Source organism: Papio anubis, chromosome 6, assembly GCF_008728515.1.
Source record: "Papio anubis isolate 15944 chromosome 6, Panubis1.0, whole genome shotgun sequence".
NCBI lineage: Eukaryota > Metazoa > Chordata > Mammalia > Primates > Cercopithecidae > Papio > Papio anubis.
Genome location: NC_044981.1, coordinates 75,539,532 through 75,560,900, shown reverse-complemented (window position 1 = coordinate 75,560,900; position 21,369 = coordinate 75,539,532). Strand labels below are relative to the sequence as shown.

At 34.4% G+C, this 21,369-nt stretch overlaps 1 protein-coding gene across 2 annotated transcripts in view; it reads right to left on the bottom strand.

The window, feature by feature from the left end:
- The window catches only part of BCKDHB (branched chain keto acid dehydrogenase E1 subunit beta), a 255,409-nt gene that overhangs the window by 55,439 nt on the left and 178,601 nt on the right, over positions 1-21,369 (bottom strand). For both annotated transcript variants that reach the window (XM_009205577.4, XM_009205578.4), the window contains exon 9: positions 18,581-18,667. In XM_009205577.4, the coding sequence (XP_009203841.1) occupies positions 18,581-18,667 (87 nt within the window). The remainder of the gene's footprint in view (positions 1-18,580; positions 18,668-21,369) is intronic.

Sequence of the window (21,369 nt, the reverse complement as noted above, 5' to 3'; positions counted from 1 at the left end):
TAGTCTCATTAGTTGTTTTTGAGGTTTCTCCAACAATTTAGACTAACCCTGCTTACTCCTGTGAGCCAACCAGTGATCTCTGGTTGCTACTCAGAAAAAAACAAAAGGGACGGCTAATGTAGAAATCTAGATCAATATTCTAATTCTGGATGCATAGTGGAATCAGCTAGTAACCCCATATCAGCTTGGTTCCATCAGTTGACAAGTTCATGGAAAACCTTCTTATTTCGTTTACTTGGGATAATTTTGCTGATCTTGCTTTACCATTGTGGAATATGTTGCTGTTGTACTCTTTGTGTAAGAATGCAGAATAAGCTTACTGAATGTTTTCTTAAATATTTATTAATCTTCCAGATATCGCATTCTGTCAGAACTCAAGAATTATAAATGGCCTTTGACATACTGATGATTTCTAACTGAGCTCCTCTCTACCCTGAATGCAAGACACCTAACAATTAGGGAGGAATGTCATCGCTTCTATTCAGCATCAAGAAGTTACAGAAGATCAATCTTCATCCCTCTGTACCCTTAAGATTAAGGGTTCCTTTAAGAGAGGGGGGAAATGTCAAAGGCATTTGAACCAGAGCAACTCCATGTTGAATAAGGGCTGGGTAAAATAAGGCTGAGACCTACTGGACTGCATTCCCAGACTGTTAGGCATTATAATTCACAGGATGAGATAGGAGGTCGGCACAAGGTACAGGTTATAAAGATCTTGCTGATTATACAGGCTGCAGTAAAGAAGCTGGCTAAGACCCACCAAAACCAAGATGGCAATGAGAGTGACCTTGGGTCATCCTGACTGCTACACTCTCACTTGCACCATGACAGTTTACAAGTGCCATGCAATGTCAACAAGTTACCCCTATGTGGTCTAAAAAGGGGAGGCATAAATAATCTACCCCTTGTTTAGCACATAATCAATAAATAACTATAAAAATGGACAACCAGCAGCCCTCGGGGTTGCTCTGTCTATGGAGTAGCCATTCTTTTATTCCTTTACTTTCTTAATAAACTTGCTTTTTCAATTTATGGACTCATCTTGAATTATTTCTTGTAAGAGATCCAAAAACCCTCTCTTGGGGTCTGAATTGGGACCACTTTCTGGTAACAAATTCTTGTGCTGGATTTCAAAGGAGCATATAGTAGTGGGACAGATTTTTGGTGCTGTAGTCTCGGATGCAATCCATTAGATGGTGCTTAAGACTAATGGCCATTAATTACATAAGTTAATACCCCGCCATGAGGCTCTTTTGTTCTTCCTCATGTTCCCAGGCATGCTCCGCAGTGGGCAGGGGAGAGATATGGGCCCCTCATCAGGTCTGCTCCGGGGACTTGGGGGAGCCTCCTTCCAATCACTGGTGCTGTGCCCGTGTTTCTTTTGTTAGGTGTTTCAGGCTCTGGGACCTTCTTGGTCAGGGGCTGCAGGAGGAAGATATGCCTCACTCTCTCTGGATCAACTCTGTGGAGGTAGGCATACCCTGCTCCCTTCCCACCCCAGCCCAGTAACCGGAAGATCTTGCCCCCTCCTACTTGACTTGAGTGCTGGACACAGATCTTGGCTCCCTACTCCCAAAATGCTGCATGAAGCAGCCCTGGGGACACTGGGACATCCTGTGGACTGGGTTGGCATTCTAGCCTGTACTGGGAGGATCCAGTGTGCTTCCAAGTCACTGGGAACGTACTCAGGTACAGTAACATACTCAGGCTGTGCTGCAGGGGCTGGGCTGTGCACCCACTACAGGGTGGCTATGCGTGACCCTGGGTGGGGCCAGCAGGCAGGAAGGTTTGCAGAACAGATGTGCCCTAGTCCCACAGAGAAGCTGGTTTCACTCTCTCCTAGCTGGAAGATCAGCTGGGGTCATACCTCCCAGCAAGGGACGAAGAGCCCTCCCCATAGAACAGCTCTATGGCTGCTCTCTGCTGGAGCTCCCCAGTGCACAAAAAATCTCGGGCTCCATGCTGTCCAACGGCCTGTCTCTGCCTGTTCCCCGGGGAGATGCCCCTGCCAGTTCACACATCCATGGGAGACACGGAGTTCTGCAACTAGGATCTAGGATCCCAGAGCCTGGCGGTGGGAGTGAGCCTTCCCTCAGTTCCTCATTGACCCCTTTTCCAAGAGCTATTCGGGACTGGGAACTAGTCCTGGTATTCAGATACCCAGCACAGGGCTCCGAGCTTCCTCCATCTTCAGCCTTCATTTCAGCATTGCCTCTCCATCCAATCTGAGCATTTTGTCTCCGAAGATCTGCCCAGATTATGGTGGTTTACTCTAAAATTTGGTCTCTCTCAGTGGGAGCTGCACTTCCTGGCTGCATCTAGCCAGCCATCTTAACCTTATGTCTCCCTTGATCTTTTTGCTATTAATCACTGCGGTTTGATAATCACTTCATCTCCTGATATACTTGGCAGTCTCACTATTTCAAAGAAGGAAGAAGTTCAACATTGTACTACGTATAACCTGTAAAGTACTCATGGAATCAATTTAAAAATGGCTATATTTAGCTCAAATTTTAGATTCTGCAAAGAAATTTTATATGCAACCATACTGTCTAAAATGCCTTACCAGAACCATAAAAAGAACAGTTAAAGAAACTACTCTTTCCTCACAAAAAGCAAAGAAATATATGAGTAAGTTCTAGAAATACATGAACTGGCCATTCAATAATCCCTCAATGAGGGTTTAGCAAATCTATGTTTTGAGAAAACAGTTCTGTATTTGTTTACTAGAATTTTAAAATGTGACATATATTTATATATGCATAGATATGTTCTGTCCCCTTAAATAAAAGGACACTCACTTAACCATTAATGCTCTCTACCCCTTTATCCCTGCCCCTAAGCTTCCCAATATGATGTGTTACTTACTCAGCCATTCCATACATGAACAAAGACCAGGCAAAGAAAATCAACCCTTAAGTCTCAGAGTAATATGTGAAAAGGCTGGGCATTTTCACACATATTTAAGAAAAAAAAAATACACACACATATATATGGTATATATTGATATATACATATATGACTAACTTTTATTATATTACAAGTTAGTTTAAAAACCTTAAGACAAAGTACAGTAGGCTAGGGAGATTCTGCCTTAGGCAATCACATATTGCAGCATTATTTTACGAACAGAAGATCACTCAGGGGAGGGGTATCTACACAATTGGCAAACACTCATTATTCCAGTTTCTTTAGGAAGTCATGTCCTTATTTTAAATATACATGTTAAGTATATTTAAGGTCATATTTATTTGCTTCTAAATCCCTATTTTCTATGAGATCCTGATCTTGCCAAATGGGCTTCTCTCATCATATTTTTCAAAAACATAGACCCCAAGGTTGATGAATAACATGACAGTATGTCATTAAACAAATTTTTATAGAATTTCAGGCCTTTAACAATATGATTTAATGAAAATAAAGTTTACTGAAATAATAAAATGAAATGCTTAACAATTCTCCCTAGATCCTTAATTCACTATTAAATAACAGTGTAATTTGCCCCTTTAGCAATTATTTGAAAACACCAAGCCTGTAAAACTTTAAAAGCTGTTATTAATAGAAAGGATCATTTTTTCACTTACTTGAGCAGCTAAAAAGCAAAAGGTATATTAAATCATATACTTATATTTTATCTTCATTTTGTGCATAATACTAACTACTAACACCCAATTTGGAAAAAACAAAAAAAAAAAGCTTTTCAGTTATTTAGGAGTCATTGATATTATCAAACTACTGATGATTATTTATTTCCAACACAACAAATTGAAGTCATTCAATGATTCTCAAGTAGTTTGTCACTAACTAAGAATAAATTATAGAAGTGAAGAAGCAGCAATAGCTACTGGCGAAGAAACCTCAAATTTTTCTTTGACATTGAAAGGAGTTAACCGGCTTGCTTTAGGCGGAAAGTAAGGGAAGGGTCCCCAGCAAATCTCTGACCCATGTTTTGTGCAGATAAGGGAACTTGCGCAGGGGGCTTGTCTAAACATGCCCTCAGCAGACTAAGTGCCCACATGCGTCCAGGGAGAATGGGGTGGAGCCACCAGGAATTCCTACCTTATACAAACAGGGAACCCAGCCCCATCAACTTTTATATAAAAGTCCTTGCATTCAAAACTGGAAGGGAACAACCAGGAACCTCTTTTACAGGACCCCTCTCTTTGCTGAGAACTTTCCTTTTGCTTAATAAATTCTATTCCACTCACTCTCTGGTGTCTGCACCCCTAATTTTTCCTGGTTGTGAGACAAGAAACTGGACCTAGCTGAGCTCAAAGAGCAAAAATCCTGTATCAACATTACATTTAAAAAAATAATCACTGAACCAAGGAATAGCATTTATGTTCTTGATCTTTTTTTAAAGTTCTCAGACCTTAAGAGACCTAAATTTGACTTACAAAAATTGCTATACAGTCCTAACTCTATTATCACCAATCTCTTACTTAAATTTTAATTGCATACTATGGTGGCTGACATATTCCCATTAAGTAGCATGAAAACTACATAAGTGAACATTCTGGTTTACATCAAACAACCTCACTTTATGTCTGCTGACCCATTACAGAAGACAAAGTATATGGTCATCATTATTCCATTACCAGCTTGGGATCTCTTTGACTCTATGCAAGCTTCCTATTTAGGCAAGTAAATAAGAATTTAGGAGCTTGGTGGAAAAGAGAACAATGTTTTTAACAGCTGGATCAATAAGAAGTGGGTCTCATTTACCCACTCCCCATCAGTTCACCTTCCTTTGGCCTGACATGGAAGCTGAAACTATGGTCACTTACTGTATATTTCTGAACATTTCTTCTTGAAAGAAATGTATCGTAATACAGATGCCAGCTCTACTTGATAGACAGATGACCAAAGGCTGATGAACACCAATGCAAATGTAATAAAATCATACTTAAATGCTTGCCTTGTATATATCATAAAAAGATAAATATAGGTCATCATACTCTACTTCTGTGACACCAAAAAATAAACTTTTGCTAATGAAAACCTTCACTAATAACAAAGGGCTTCAGACTCTATCTATGAAATACTTATCAATTTAAAAATGCTATACTGCTGGTTTCATAGTTGAAAGGCAAAACACTTTCAACGAACCAGTACCTGAGAAGCCCACCTATCCTCCCCACTAACTCAAAGGAATCATCCATATGTGTATAATAACGAATTCTATCCTCTCAGAAGACATTAACTTAAGGCTAAGAGTTTGTCCCTAAGAAAAATAATTAATTAGCTGGTAGTCAGTGAGTCAAGCCTCTGGTTCTAAAGGAATCTTTTAATTTATATAATATGAAGTTGAAGTTAAAGATAATGCTGCTTTACATTATTAACTAAATGTGTCTTCATCAATAAACAAAATATTTTGTCCCAATTTTGAGTAACAAGGCAAGTAGTAAGAAAAGTCATACAAATGAATGTTTAAGTACTTAGCAAATCTCTTTAAATAGCATAACCAGCATTTCAAACTAAGACATTTGTTCTAAAGAGAAAAATTAAAATTGGGTTTACTCTAAGGAGAAGTTGTGTTTAAATGTTTTTTTTCTAATTCTCACTTGTTTTTTCCTTTAGTTTATATTTGGAGAAGAATATCTTTCTCAATTATGTGTTGTACTGATCCCCCAAATATCCTCTAGTAGCATCAGTAAAGCTACGGTTAGCTATGATATCCTTGGAGAAAATTAACAGCATAAGCAGAAAATCTGTATATCACACCTCATTTAATTACACTGTTTAAAAAAGTATCAATTAAAAAAAGTTAATTTATATATTCTTTAGGTTGAAAAGTTAATGTAGGGAGAATCAACATCCCTTACTACACACACACACACACACACACACACACACACACAGAGAGAGAGAGAGAGAGAGAGACTTATCCCTTATACTGATAGAAGATCCACTTTAAAAATGCATTTCGATGGTATTAAGCAATTTCACAGTATTTTTAATGAGTGTCGTCTTTGATCAACCCCAAGGGAGGAGAAAAAGACTTGCCTACATCAAACCTCATTCCCTTACTTTCATCTAGTATTACAGAATACTTCTATTTTAGCCTACTAGGATGCAGAAAGCTTTCATAAGCACAAACTACCCAAAATGCTGCTTCGTTTGCCCATGATGGGACAAACATTACAGTTTTGTTGCAAAGGTCCACATGTTCACAAGACTGGCACAGAGGACACTGTCCAGAAAGTTGTTTGTTGTTTTTTAAAGTCAGAAAGGGAGAGCAGCAAGAGGGCAGGCAGGAAAGAGAAAAGATATCGTGGTTCTCTGAACAGATATAAGGGTATCCATGCTTACTACCGGGAGGATTTACCCATGCTACTGTGGCTCCCATGACTCAGTATATGTGTAGGTTAGTAAAGGTCCTATTTTTATAAAGTACATAGGTTTTATTAAAATGTAAACTGCATTTCATTTATTAGGTAAATTGATAACAGAATACATAATTAGGCATTCCATCATATTAGAAGACTATTTTATCAAGTATTTTATCAAGTACTATTTAATGTACTTGAACTGTGCATTGGATCTGCCACAGAAAAGCTGGTTTTAATAAAATTTAGAATTGTGTGATGTTGGAATATTACTCACAAAATACACTCAAGTTGTTCAGCCATGCACACTTAGGTAGAAATCTATGCCCAGAAAAGTTCATGGTTAAAAAATAAAGCATAAATTTTGTGTCAGAGTGCAGAGGCAGGAGATTCTTCAGTAATGAGCTGAAAAGGCAAGATTAAGTTTCAATTTTTTTAACTGCTAATATAAATTAGAGTTAACCATTGCTATTAAAAAAGAGACTAGTAGAACGAGAAGAAAAATGCAACACTTAAAAATACAGGCTATCTCAGAGAAAACATTGTCTGAGTGGTTCTGAAAGCACCCAATAATACAGGCATGGTGACTATTTTATACTATTGCTTTTTGAAGCCCAGAATTTAAATCAATCCAGAAAAGAAATGAAAAGGTGTTACAATTAAGAGAGCAAACTAATCCTATCAAAAGATAGGAAATAACGAGGACTTGTTTTAAGCAATGGCAGGCACAATTACAAATGTGGATGATACAAATGTAGGTTTAGAAATGTTAGTCACCTCAAGGCATTTTTAAAAACATAAATATTTAGATCTCCTTTAAAGAATAATCATGAATTATATATTTTTCAGCTAATAATTTTGATAAAGAAAAATAGACTCTGTGCCATCTGAAATATAAACTGTCTTAAACAGCAAATGCCATTATCTGATCCTCTAAAGGATTAAAACAAAAAAGTATGTCTCTTCAAATGAATCAAGAAGTAAAAATAAAGTCACTTCTTTAAGTTAACTTGAAAGAAAATGATCAAACATTCAAGATTTTCCAATCAAATGCAAATTTTCAGGTGTCTTGAAGACTCACATTAATATTGATAGATTTGAAAAATTAAAACAATTATCAATTAGGTGATTTTTGCTTATGACCTTCATTTTCAACTGCTAATTTTTTGCAGTAAGTGCTGCTTTTAACTTGTCTTAATTTTCACAAGTGTTTAACTTCAAATTGAGGAGAAAATGCATTAGCAGTAGTGAATCTCTATTTTAATGTCTATTTTAAACTCGACTATATTTTGGTGAGCTGTGAACTCATCCATGAAAATAGATAATGGCCCTCATAACAAAACACAAACTAATTTGATCTGTAAGTTTAATTACCCTAAATTACCAAACCAAAATGGGCTATCAACATCACCAACATTACTGCCTACAAAGGGCATGACAAAATGAGAAATTTAGTTCTGTCTCCAGGAGGCAGACCCATCCCGTTACTGATTGTGAATGCAACGCTGACAAAACATGGCTAACATTTCTTGGCAAATTTAACATGTGTCTTCAATTTGGCTTAAAATGTTTTACAAGGTGGCCAAGAGAGTCAGCCAGGTTATGGATACAGTATCTGCTGTCTTTCATGTATAAAATTATAAAAAACCTTATTGTAGTTAGACAATTTTGAAGATAAGGCTGTACATTTTAAAATATACATACTGAAATACAATCATTTCATTCCAAATAAGAAAACAAAATATTTTAAATCCACTATAATTTTCTTTGAGGATACAACCATATTTTCAAGGATCACTGCACTGAATGGAAACTACAACTTTTAAGGTACTAAAAAAACAACTAAAAGGGACCAAGTCATAGAAATCATCGTAACTTTTTAAATAAAGTAATGCTTTCCTTCAGAGAATCTATTTTATTAATTAATAGTCCATTCAGTCTACGAAACTTCGTTGGTAAATATGTAAATATAAATGTCTTAGCTTACTGAGGTGACAACAGAGAAAGAGTAGAGGAGCTTGGTATGAATGCACCTTTGAATTCAAGGGGGACTACCTATGACTACAGAAATACTAAGAATTGCATGAGAGAAACTGGGGCACTTATTATTCAGGGAGACGAAATATGATCTTTTTTCTGACTGGCTTAAATCCAGAAAGACTTCAAAAAGAATGATGGCAATTCATGATAAATTTAATACCAAAAAGAGGGATGGAAAATAAGCAATGAACCCAATGTTAGTATTAGTTACATGCTAGTAATGTCAGTCTCAGTACCATTAACTGATTAATACAGAAAAATTAAATAATCTGAATACCCCAATACAATGCTGATTTCACTTGTGTAATAAAAGCAATGAATCAAAATATGCCATACCTGTAGAAGACAGACACTAAAACCAAACCTTATGCGGTGAGGTGGCATTGGTTTTAAAATCATCCCACATCACAGTTCTGAGTAAGTAACCACCATCACTATGAATGGTAAATCCCAAAACCTCAAATGCACATGATTAAGGAATTATGTCAAAATAAAATAATATGAAATCTTTGCAAAATAACTTTATAAGCAAAATGGGTTTTTTAATTTAAAACAACTAGGAAGATTTAAAAGAATAACCATGCCATGTGAGAGAAACATCTACATATAATAAAGATTTTAATTATTAAAAAATTGATATGTATGTACATAAAAACGAAGAAACAATTAGAAAATATAAATCAATAAAAGACTTACAGTGCAAGTTTCTTTCCCTATGCCTAGATGTATGTATATATAAAGTTTTGTTTTTTCTTTTCATAACATTGAGCAAGTACCTGTAGGTTTGCATACAGGTGAGTTTTCATTTACTATTTTATTCATACAAATATTACAATGTTATCAACTACTCTTTTAATGATTTTGATAAATCCATAACATTCATCAAGTGCATAAATCATAACTTATTAAAATATATTCCTGTTGTTGTCATTAATAACGTGTCCCATATTTTCCTATAAAACGAACAACACTGAGAATAATACATATTTTTGTGTTTAATTCCTAAGTGAGGATTCCTAGAATTCCTGAGTCAAAGGAAATCTACACTTTGAAGAGTCTTGATATACATTCTCAATCTGATATCCTGGAAAAGTGAATCAACTTCTATTAATACATTCACTTTCTGCATCATCTCAGCAGAAAATATAATTCATTTTTAAGCAGTCCCACTCTTACAGGTAACAAACAATATTTCATTTTTAAAATTAGGATTTTATCAATAATAAGTGGCATATTTTTTCATGTTTGCTGGCTATAAATAGTTATAAAACTAATCTGTTTCTGACCCTTTAAATAAAGGTCCTATTAATTTCCATACTGACATTTAAGAATGCTTAATAGAGTACACATGTTAGTTTTCTGTCATGTGTTACAACATGTTCTCATCTGTCATTGTTTTTAAAATCATGCTTGTTTTTGCCCTACAAAATTTCCATTTTATGCAAATATATTTCTCTGTGACAGTATGATTGAGTCTGTTGCCTTTTAACTTTCTGATTAAAAATGTCTTACCCATCCCAATATAAGTTATTCTCTACCTTTTCCTTTTAGGTTTAGTGGTTTTCTTTTCTTTTTCTAAGTTCATTTAGAGTTTATCAGGAAAATTGAAAAAAGAGGTCAGGTTTGACAGATGTTTAAATCCGACTGCTAGATGGTTTGGAGGGGAAGGGAGAAAATGAGGACAGGGAGAGGGGTGGGGAGAAGAGGGAGAAGACAAGGAGGCTGCCAGGGAGGACTGCAAATTGAGGGAATGGCATTCTATGCCAAGTGAATAGCATTAAGAGATCAAACCTAGCTCTAATTACTTCATTCCCTTTCTTTCCTTGAAAGTCAAGTTTCTTGAAATGGTAGTCTATATTCATTGCTTCAAGTCTTCACTATTTACTCACTCACCAGTCTAAATGCTATCTGGCCTCCTGGCCACCCTTCTGTTTTCATCAGTCACCAGTGTCTTCCAGTTGCTACATGCAAGATAGGACTGTTAGTCTTCAGCTGACTTACATTCTGGAAGCATTTAATATTCTTGGCCATATATGCTATTGTCAAACTCTTCCACACTTGTCTTCTGTAATGGCGCTCTCCTACTCCCTTCCTTTTCTGTAGCCACTCCGTCTCACTCTGCTTCATAACTTCCTTTCTTTCTCTTAAATGTTGGTGTGGCTTCTTCTTCAACCCAGGTGGCTTCTGCTTCAGAAACTTTCCCTTCTTAAGATTATCTCTTCCTATGTGGCCCTATCTACAGCCACGAACTCCAGCCATCAGTGTATCAGTATAAGAGAATGAATCCTCACCCATTTCCTACACCTTAGATCCTCTCCTGAACTCCAGAAACACATTTTCATCCCCATTTCTGATACAAATCCTAAATGCACTCATTATCTTACACACACACACAAGCATAAACCTGTTATCCAATGATATTCTCCATCTCAGTGAAACTGCACCTCTATTCAAAAATCATCCAACCTAAAAATCAAGCTATGCTTTACTCTGGACTTCTGTCTGCCTCTCCATCATCCACTTCAGTCCCTGCCCCACTCCTATCTGTCAGTCAGCAAGTCTTTCATTCAGATTCTCTCTCCTATCTGAAAAATTCACCTTTCTCTAACCTACTCCCATGTCCTTGGTGTAGAAGACGGTCAAATCTCACCTAGTTTAATCACATACAGTAATGAGTCACAAGGACAGGAATACATTCTGAGAAATGTATTAAACAATTTTGTGGTTGCACAAACATCACAGACTATACTTTCACAAACCTAGATGGTATATATATTTTTATTTATATACATATTTTTTCACATGGAAAACCAAATATCCCAGAACCCGCACTGAATATCAATCATTTCCCATACTTGATCTGCAATGTTCACATCAAGCACCATATTATCAGGTTTCTAATTATGCTCCACTATGATCTCATGGGACCAACATCTTTGGTCCACTGTTGACCAAAACGTTGTTTTGCAGTCTGTGACTAGCTTTTTAACAATTCTCCATCACTTCCTCTCTCACTCCTCCCCAGTGTATCCTCTACACAACTACCTAAGAGTTTTTCTAACTTTTAAATCTATATTAATCTCCTGCTTAAAATTCTTCACTTATATTCCTTTGCCTTAAATAATGATAGTAATATTTTCAGCTCCTGCTACTTCCTATTTGCCAAGAACTCCATAAGGTGTATTTTATATATATTATATGAGAAAACTGGAAGTTACATCTATGTGAGCTGGCTTTACTCTGTCATATCTATTTCCTCCACACAAAAACAAATTCTTTAATATTTAAGATTATTTAGGATCTAATTCCTACCTACTTGTCAACCCTTAACTTACGCTACAGACTCACATGCTAGTCTTCAACCACACAAAACCACTTTAATTCCTTCAATAGCAAATCCTTTGCCTGATTCCTTATTCATATAATTCATTCTGCCCCAAATACCCACCTACTTTCACTCCCAAGTTCATACTTGTCCTTCACGGGTTAACTTAGCTGCCACATCTGGGTTAAATGAGCAAGTATTTTATAATCCTATAGTTCTCTGAATATTTCCTTCTAACATGTACTATAATTACCTGTTTATCCTCTCCTTCTTCTAATAGACTCTAAGTGTTTCTAAAACAAGGACAACAATTCTTGGAAGAAACACCCATATTAAGGCTATCCCCAGAATACTTAATAAAGGATGGTTATAAGAAATAATTTTCATTCAGGAAATAGCTAGTAGGCCAGTGTGATCAGCGTACTGGAGTCAAAAAGGGATGTGAGAAATAACACTGGAAGACTGGTTTGGGTAGATCAGGATCTTGAATGTAGACATAAAGATTTTTTTGCTATACTCAATGAGGATCCATTGGATGTTTTCAAACAGACAATGGACAAAATTCGATATGTGTTTTAAGAAAATAATGAATAGTAATTAGACAAGAGGTGAGCAGCTAGAGACAAAGATAAGGAAACAGTTTAGGATGGGTCCAGTGGCTCATGCCTGTAATCCCAGCACTTTGGTAGGAAGAGGCGGGAGAATCACTTGAGGTCAGGAGTTCGAGACCAGCCTGACCAACATGGTGAAACTAAAAATACAAAAAAAATTAGCTGGATGTGGTGGCAGGTGCCTGTAATCACAGCTACTTGGGAGGCTGAGGCAGGAGAATCACTTGAACCCAGGAGGCAAAGGTTGCAGTGAGCCGAGATCGCACCACTGCACTCCAGCCTGGGTGATGGAGCCACAGCAAGACTCTGTCTCAAACAAACAAACAAACAAAAAATCCCCAAAAAAGACAGTTTAAGAGGTCCAGAAAAAGTTGAAGAAAAATAGAGTTCATTTTTATATAAGCTGATTTCCATAAACTAGCAAATAACCATGTGTATATGCCTATCTTTTCTCATTGTTTCACATTCAAATTTTTCTAGATAAATCATTTTATTACACAAATTTTTTTATCTCTATCAAAATAAGCATAATGTTGGAATTTGGGGTCTAAAGCTCAACAGTAGGTCAAATCTCAAAAGTTTCAAATTTGAAGGTTTCACGAGTAACCATGCAAGTGGTTGAGATATCCCAGGAAAGAATAGGGAAAGGCACTTTGGGAGGTCAAGGTGGGTGGATCACAAGGTCACGAGTTCAAGACCAGCTTGGCCAAGATGGTAAAAACCCGTCTCTACTAAAAATACAAAAATTAACTGGACATAGTGGCAGGTGCCTGTAATCCCAGCTACTCAGGAGGCTGACACAGGGAATTGCTTGAATCCGGGAGGCAGAGGTTGCAGTGAGTCGAGATCGTGCCATTGCACTCCAGCCTGGGCAACAGACAGAGACTCCATCTCAAAAAAAAGAATGGGGAAAAGGTTGGTAGTGGAAACTTGGCTACATTTACAAGCAAAGGAGAAGATGACATGAAAGGAGACCAGGTGTGGTTAGGGCAAGGAGGAGAACCAACAGAGTATAACATGGATTTAACTACAAACAGTAATGAAGCAGCCCAATCCACAATACATTCCCCGAGTGATTTAGACTTTGGATGCTATCTGTGGTCACAGAAGCTGTTTACAGAATACCAAACAGGCTTCAGGAAGAAACTGCAATTTTAAAATGCCATCCTATATCCAAACACTCCACATTAAACTGTTTTTCTGATGCTCTGGCTTCATCTTTTAGTATAGAAGTATACTTCTGGTTGTTTTATCTGTTGCTATTAGGAAAAGTTTTGTATCACTGGTAAATTTTTTGTTAATTGAGATTATAAAATTGCAGTAAACTACTCATCAAATTACTAATCTGATAGTTTTCTCTGATGACAATTTATCAGCATGGCAATTTTAATTAAACATGTTTTCCACAATGGTAAAAATTCAAGACCATATAGGACCTTTCCCCCTCTTTTCAGATTGATATCTTTAAACAGAGTGCTTGGAAATTTAGTAGTAATAAGTTTGTAAGAAAAAATCCTTCTCTATAAACTATCCTAACATGAAACACTAAGAAAAGCAAAAATTCCTTTAACTTGAAACTTATTGAAACTTTTCTTTGACATAATGATTTGAGAAGGCCCTATAAAAATCCTTTGAAAGTATTAGAATCTAATAATCTTAAAAAATACACGTGTGGTATCCACAATTTCTGAGTTCTTATGCTAAAAAAAGAGACTGCACAGAAAGGATGTAACAGTGGTATGGAAACTTACCATCCTCTCCAATTGGACTCTTTATTGCAGACTTATTGCTTCCATGTGATTTAAAAAAAAAAAAAAAAAAACTCGAATCTTTAAGCCAACCACATCCCTAAAATTTTTGGCACTCTTTTTAAGCACTGAATCCAAAGCAGGAGAAAAAAACAATAACTTTAAAAAAAATTATCACACAACTCTTATCAGACTCAGGATTTGTTTTTTCATTATGGAGGTGTGTTGGAAATTAATAATAAAGGCTGATTTGCAATTCTTAAAAAAATTTACTCTATTTAAACCAGCCAAAATGTCATAAATTATTTTGTCTTAATATTTAAATAAATAATAGCTATGTTGAACATTACATTCTAGAATATATAATTTGGGGGATATTAAAATGGATGAGGTTAATACTTTTGTACACTAAAGGCTTTCTTAAAAAAAATCTGTGGTTACATAAAGCTGAAGAATACAAGCATCAAATAAAATTAATTCATATAATTTTCTGAAACAATAAAATCTTTGCTTAAAATACACAATAAAAAGAACAATGAATTAGCTAAACTCTATAGTCATTGCACTTTTCCACAAATTAGGGTGCACAATTCATGACTCCCTAAAAGAAGCATTTTAAATTACAGTATGTGTCAAGTAAAAGAAAAGAATGAAAAAGTTCCCATACCCTAAAGTGAGAACAGATGGGAATGTAAGATTAGATAAGAAGAGAGAGTGAAGCTTTAGATGACTGACCAAGAAATCTTCCCCAGAGCAGGGCCAAATATACCAGACCTCAGTTTGTTCTGCCTTCCAGGTAATTTCCAAATTAAATCCAATAGAAATATAAAGCACTTGGTAGATTAGATGCACTGTTTTTATTTTTATAATCATTTATTTCTCTCTCTATATATAAGTTTTATGAAGAAACTTTAAATAAATAAGTTTTAAAAATATGTCTAATCAATATAAAGTAGTCTTCTAATCACTTCTGTGAGTTTACCATTATTTCAAATTAAGACTGTTAACAATAAATTTCTGTAAAATAGTAAAATAAATAGGCTTACAAAAAAAGTAGCAGTCATGAAACAAACCTAAGATGTGGGCACTGAATTCCTTGCACAATGAAAGAGTCATCTGCCATAAACTAGAGTTTTGTAAATAAATTATGACTCCATCTTATATTTATTATTTTCATATTTGATCTGTACACTAAAATAAGCTTTAAACAGCAATGCCAATACTACTTCTTATAAAGAAGGTTCCTTTATTTGATATTTAATTTTATACAGCATAATACAATTTTTCTATCTAAAAATATCAATTATAAACTTAAAAGAATACTCTCCATAGTGCTGTATTCTCTTCAATATTTTTTATTTTAATCTAGGTAGTAACTTAAACTTTGAATAAAACAGCATAGTTCATATTTTCAGGTGCTTTCAGATTTTAATGTATTTAAAAACAAGAATTTTACTATTAATATCCATTCTCTTAAAATACTTCAAAAGCAATTTTGTAGTATTAACCATGAGCTTTTAAAAAGCTACAGATATCTTCTATCAAAAATCGCCTGTGGAGCAAACTTTTTTTTCATTTGCTTTGACATAAAACTTGCATTTGTTGAAACAACAATAACTTCATATTTTAATCAAAAGTACTCAAATTTATACATCATTCTCATCCACGATTTAAAACATCTTTTCCAAGACAACAATGAAAAAGTCGTCCGTGTACATTTTCTCTCCCGTCCCAGAAAGTTGGCTTTCAATATCTTAACCCTGTTTTATCTTTTTTAACCTTACAAAATATATCCCCAAAAAGAAATAGAGAAATATGAATCATGCTAAGTGGTGAAAGCAATTGTACCTCAAACTTAGGTGATTTCAGTTTAAACAACCCAAGGCATTGGTAATTTGATACAGGTTTCACTTATAATATGGAACAAGGCTTTCCATAGAGAGGAAGCTCAATACAGCATATTGCATAGTTGAACATCTGCATGAAAGATTTACTGAAAAGTATATTTTATTACTCAGATTACTCAAAATTATATGGAAAAATTATCAATGAAAAAGAAAAAAAAATTTCAAGTGTCCAGTTTTTTTTCTAATCTTCTTTATCATTAGATAAAAGCCGTAAGAGGCAAACATTTAGAGATATCATGCTCATTAAACTTTACTAAAATTCATCTTCTATACTTTCTATTTGTGCAAATAAAATCTGAATTAAGCAAAAACACTGTGTCCATTTCAAATTTCTCATATTAATAAATCCAAACTCAAATTACCCAAAATATTAAATATAATTCCTCCATCAAATATTACACTATTGTCTTAAGTCATTCTGCGGTTAGCTGGTGAATAATTTTACCATGAACAACAGAACATTTTATAACGGGTCCAAAACTTCTATTATCATCCTCATGGAAGGCAGGGGATTTTGAATAAAGAGTGCATGTGCACACACTTAACATTTATTCAAGGGTCCTGTCTAATCCCAGATATTCCACTGCCTTTATAAAATGGGTAAGTCACAAACACTAGGGATGACACTCATCTGTAAAAAGAATACAGTTGGTTTAGATCAATATTTCTCAGTCTATAGACTATGGACACCCGAGGATCTATGAACACATTCCTGGGAGTCTGAGAGAGTTACAAGATGTTTTGTTTTGGTGTTTTCATATTATTATATAAATATGATTATATTCTGATAATCTCACTGACAATTTTTGCAACTGATTATTATCACATAATTTCAGGATCTTATTTTGATATTATGTTTATGATATTTTATGTTAGTTATAGTGACTATGTTTAATTCTTAATATACTATTTCTCAAACTGGGATTCACCAATGTATTCTTGGGGCGTGAGAGACATTTTCCATTAACATAAGACCACATATTATTTAAGACCAAGAGACACTAGATTAGATTATCTTTCTAATTCCATTTCAGTCTAAAAAATGCTGTATTAAATTGTAGTCTACCAATAACTTACAGAGATCAAATTTTAAAAGCACACTTAGGGAAAGTAAACTTCACAAGAGGAGTTATAGTATCTAATTCCAACTATGTTCTACTTGTTTTCCTTTTTAATTATAGGCAAATGAAACTTTTGAGATATCAATAAGCAGTGAACAAAATACAACAAGGCTATCAAAGTTTCAATTAGCAACAGCCACTATCCTTTCAAATGGTTTAGTACACTACATATTAAGTGCAAGTCAGAAAATCCAGTTTCTTTTTCCAGTTTTGCCTCTGGCTTGAAATGATTGCCCTAATCTTTTTATTATGCTACTCAATGTATAAAATACACAATAAATACTAGATACTCATGTTATATAATAATAATCAGTATGTTTTAAATTTTAATTGATATAGTAACTAGGAAAACAACAAATCTACAAAACTCAAATATTTGCTTTTCTTATTATCAGTGACTATATATAAATTGTAAATATAATTTTGTTTTTGAGACATAATTATGGATTACTTTGATCTAGTTTTTAAAACATTTGTGTTTAAATTGGGTTCATCTAATTTACAAATACTTGTAATTTTGCAATTAGCACTTAAGATATTTCATTGGCAAAAATCATTGTTTACTGATTAAACATCTAAAACTAACAACTCACCAATATCCACACATCATAATTCTATAACAACGTAGTAAGACATATACTCTTAAAGGAATTCGCTATTCGTGTATCTTAATAATTAAAACACCTTCACACCAGTAAAGAGAAGTAAAGTGTTTCCAAACTGCTAAGATATTCTGAATTTAAAATATATGCACCTTCCATTTCAAATATGGCCACTTAATTTTCAATTTAAAAATTAGGAAGAATGAAACTACCTTAAATTATCTTATACATGTCTATGATATAAATTTGAATACAGGTTTTAGGTAAAACTTGCCAGAAAGAGGTGTACAAAACTTTTTCCTGATATGCGGCATCCTAATGAGCTTTTTTTTAAAAAAAGATAATTTTTTAAACAATTACTAAAGCATTTCCAATACCAGAGCATAATTTGAAAAACTAAAATAAGTAATTTTTTAAATTACTTATTAACTTTAAATTATTGACTTTTGAGAGATTCATTTTTAGAACGTGAAGGCTGTGAAAAATCTAAGATCAATTTCACAATCAACCAATCCCATAACAACCTCAAGTCATATAAACAGGGAATGGGAATAGATAAAAATTAAAAAGATTTTTCTTTTTCTGTTAACCTAGCAAATACAAGCAAAGTTAATTTAGAAGACTCCTTCCAAACTTTCTTCCCATAAAAAATTTTTCAGCTTTTACTATTTTAAGATATCTGTTCTAGAAGATTAATTAGACCATTAACTAACAAACAGAAAGTGTGGTCGGAATAAAAATGAAAAAAAAAAATTTACTTATCACAGTATATGAAAGCATGCACTACATTTCTATAAAGTGTATGCTTTCATATATTGTGATAAGTAATTTATTTTCTTCTGGAATTGGCATATGCAATTGCAGAAGCATTGAAATCAGTTCCAAGAATTACCCTACCTGAACTGTAGAGCTGATTTCCGATGCAAAACCGCCTGTCAAGGGAGCCTCGTGACTGATTAGCAGTCGCCCTGTTTTGATCACAGACTGAAAGAGAAAAGGAAAACTTGTTGTTAAAAAGAATATCTATTTTATGTATATGATGGTAGTTTTAACTCAGTAATAAAAGTAAATTATATACATTCAATAAATAGTGTAAAAATCAGTAATTAAATTGTATGCCAATAAGTTACAATTCGCTTTTGACAGGTCATCTGATTTTTGTACTGTAAAAGTTTTTTCAATATGGTTTATAATCCCAGTAGAAAAGAAAAATGAGATTTGTAATTCTATATATGCAATTAAAAATGCATACTCATTATTGTAAGACACATTTGTGTTATAAACTGAATTGCTATAGTTCATATTTCAATGTCAATATTTTTCTTCATGTTAAAGAGCGAAAGTTTTTTTTATTCATTTTGGGGCATGTTTGCTATAAATAACAATAACCTTAAGAAATACTGTTTTATGGAAAAGGAAAACACAAAAATAGTATGTGAAAGCTATAGCAAAGGAAAAATTTGGCAGTAAGAAATACCTGCAAAAGTAAATCCCCTCCGTTAATGTGCTCTAAAATCTGGTTGATGATCACACTCTATTTTAAGGGTAAAATGTCACAAACAATTAAATTAGTATGTATTCTCAAGAGTTGTTCAATGTGGTTGTCCACACTGTGCATGATATACTCTGTACAATATTAAATAAAAAAGTATAACAATGATATCATAGCAGGATGCCAGCTGTGCTGGCAGGTAAAAACTATTAAAATCAACAGCAGGTTATTGCTTAAAATATGTTGAAAAATTATCACGGTACCAAAGAGAAACGTCAGTTTTGTCTTTAGATTTCTAACAATTTAAGATCACCTTTAATAAAATCTGTTACTATTTCATAAATATAAAATGAAATCTTTCAAGCAAAAATATGTATTGAAATAAAAGATTTCATTCATTCTAGGCAATTATAGTTCAGAATTTACAAAGTATGCAGCAGTTTCAGCTAGCATATGTTAAACCCCAAGATATGGCCAGTAGCCATGACAAAAATAAGTTACCATATCTACTAGGTAAATAGTGACTGAAAAACATAAAATTTCATGAACACCTTAATGAACACCATTCACACTCCAGTGAAATGCTAACCTTAGGATATTTGTATTTGGCTTTCTATGACTGTGATTGATTATGCCATTTGTAAGAGTCACAAATTAAATTTCAACGTACAAAAATATAAAAAGACAAAAATATTCCACAATCACAAAACAACATATGTATTTTCAAAGGGTTTTCTAAAAGATGTCCTAACTTTAAGAATAAAGAAGAAGAAGAAAAAAAAAAAAGATTTGACAATCAGATCATTCTTTTTTTTTTTTTTTTTTTTTTTTTTTTTGAGATGGAGTCTCACTCTGTTGTTCAGGCTGGACTGCAGTGGCACCATGTTGGCTCACTGCAACCTCTGAATCAGACCATTCTTATAGCTCTGAAACTCAGAATTCGGCCAACATAAAAGTATCTAAGGATGACAGCCAAAATCCATCCAAGCTATCTGGCACATCTTAAATTTTGAGCAGCTAGAAATTAGAAACTTCTATAAAAATGTTGTTACCCTAAAACCCTACACAACCAAATCGGTCCTTTTTGTCTGAGATCAGGCCTATCCAAAATCAAATGACAACCTTTAGAGTAATCCCTGAAAGCAAACAAGCAACCAGGGCAGGTGGCCTATGCAGATGGCCACAGAGTGGTGAAATCAAGCACAGATGACCAAGCACAAAAGCTTCCAACCTTTGAGGTTGATTCAACATGATTTGTAAGTAGATAAAATTTGGAGCCCTACTGAGTGCTCCTCAGCAGAGCAATGACTAAATAGACCAATATGCATCAGCATAGTAGAGTAATATGCAGCCATGAAAAAGACTCAGGACATGTAAAGAAACCCATGACAAATTAACTGGCAAAATGAGCAAGTTGCAGGACAACATAATCTTACATTTTGTGAAAAACCACCATCACAGCAGTGAGCACACCAAGCAACATATCTTTTCAACAAGTACATCTAGCCAACATGTATAAACAGTCCGGAAACCTTCATTCCAAAATATGCAAAATTGTTCTTCCCGAGCAATGCCAGTCAAGGAAATGTAGGAAAGAGAGTTTTACTTTTTGCTTTATGCATGTCTAGATCACTGACAGTATTCTAGTAAGTCTAAAATAAATAAAAATAAAGGGAAAGCCCTTGAATTAGTGCCAAAGATTTAAAAATACATGTTATTTTGTAGTTATAATCTTCTCAAAAAACATAATAATGTTTTTGTGATATCTTAGAACTAGCTTCAGAAGCAAGGGAATCCTGAGATCCAAACTCCAGCAGCAAACAGGCACACTAACAACGCAGGGAGCCAGTCTTCCCATCCCACTCTGCGTGATCTGCTCCAGGTCAGGACCATATCCAGCTCATCACTTGGCCCTCAAAGCCGTGAGATACTCGACAAAATGAGCAATAAATTGTTGGCATCAGACAAGTTCAAGTTCTTCAACACCTCTGCGTGTGCATTACAAAAATTGTGTGTTCTCAGATGAGGAGTTATGCTGACAGATATGGAAATAATTCCAGAAATTTCTAAAACACCAAGAACTAGAGGAAAAATACAATAAAAGTAATCACACTTTAAATTTGTGGAAATTGCCACTTGTCTACAAACAAGTGGAACAAAAATAGTGCAGCAAGAAGAGAAGAGCCAGAAGTAA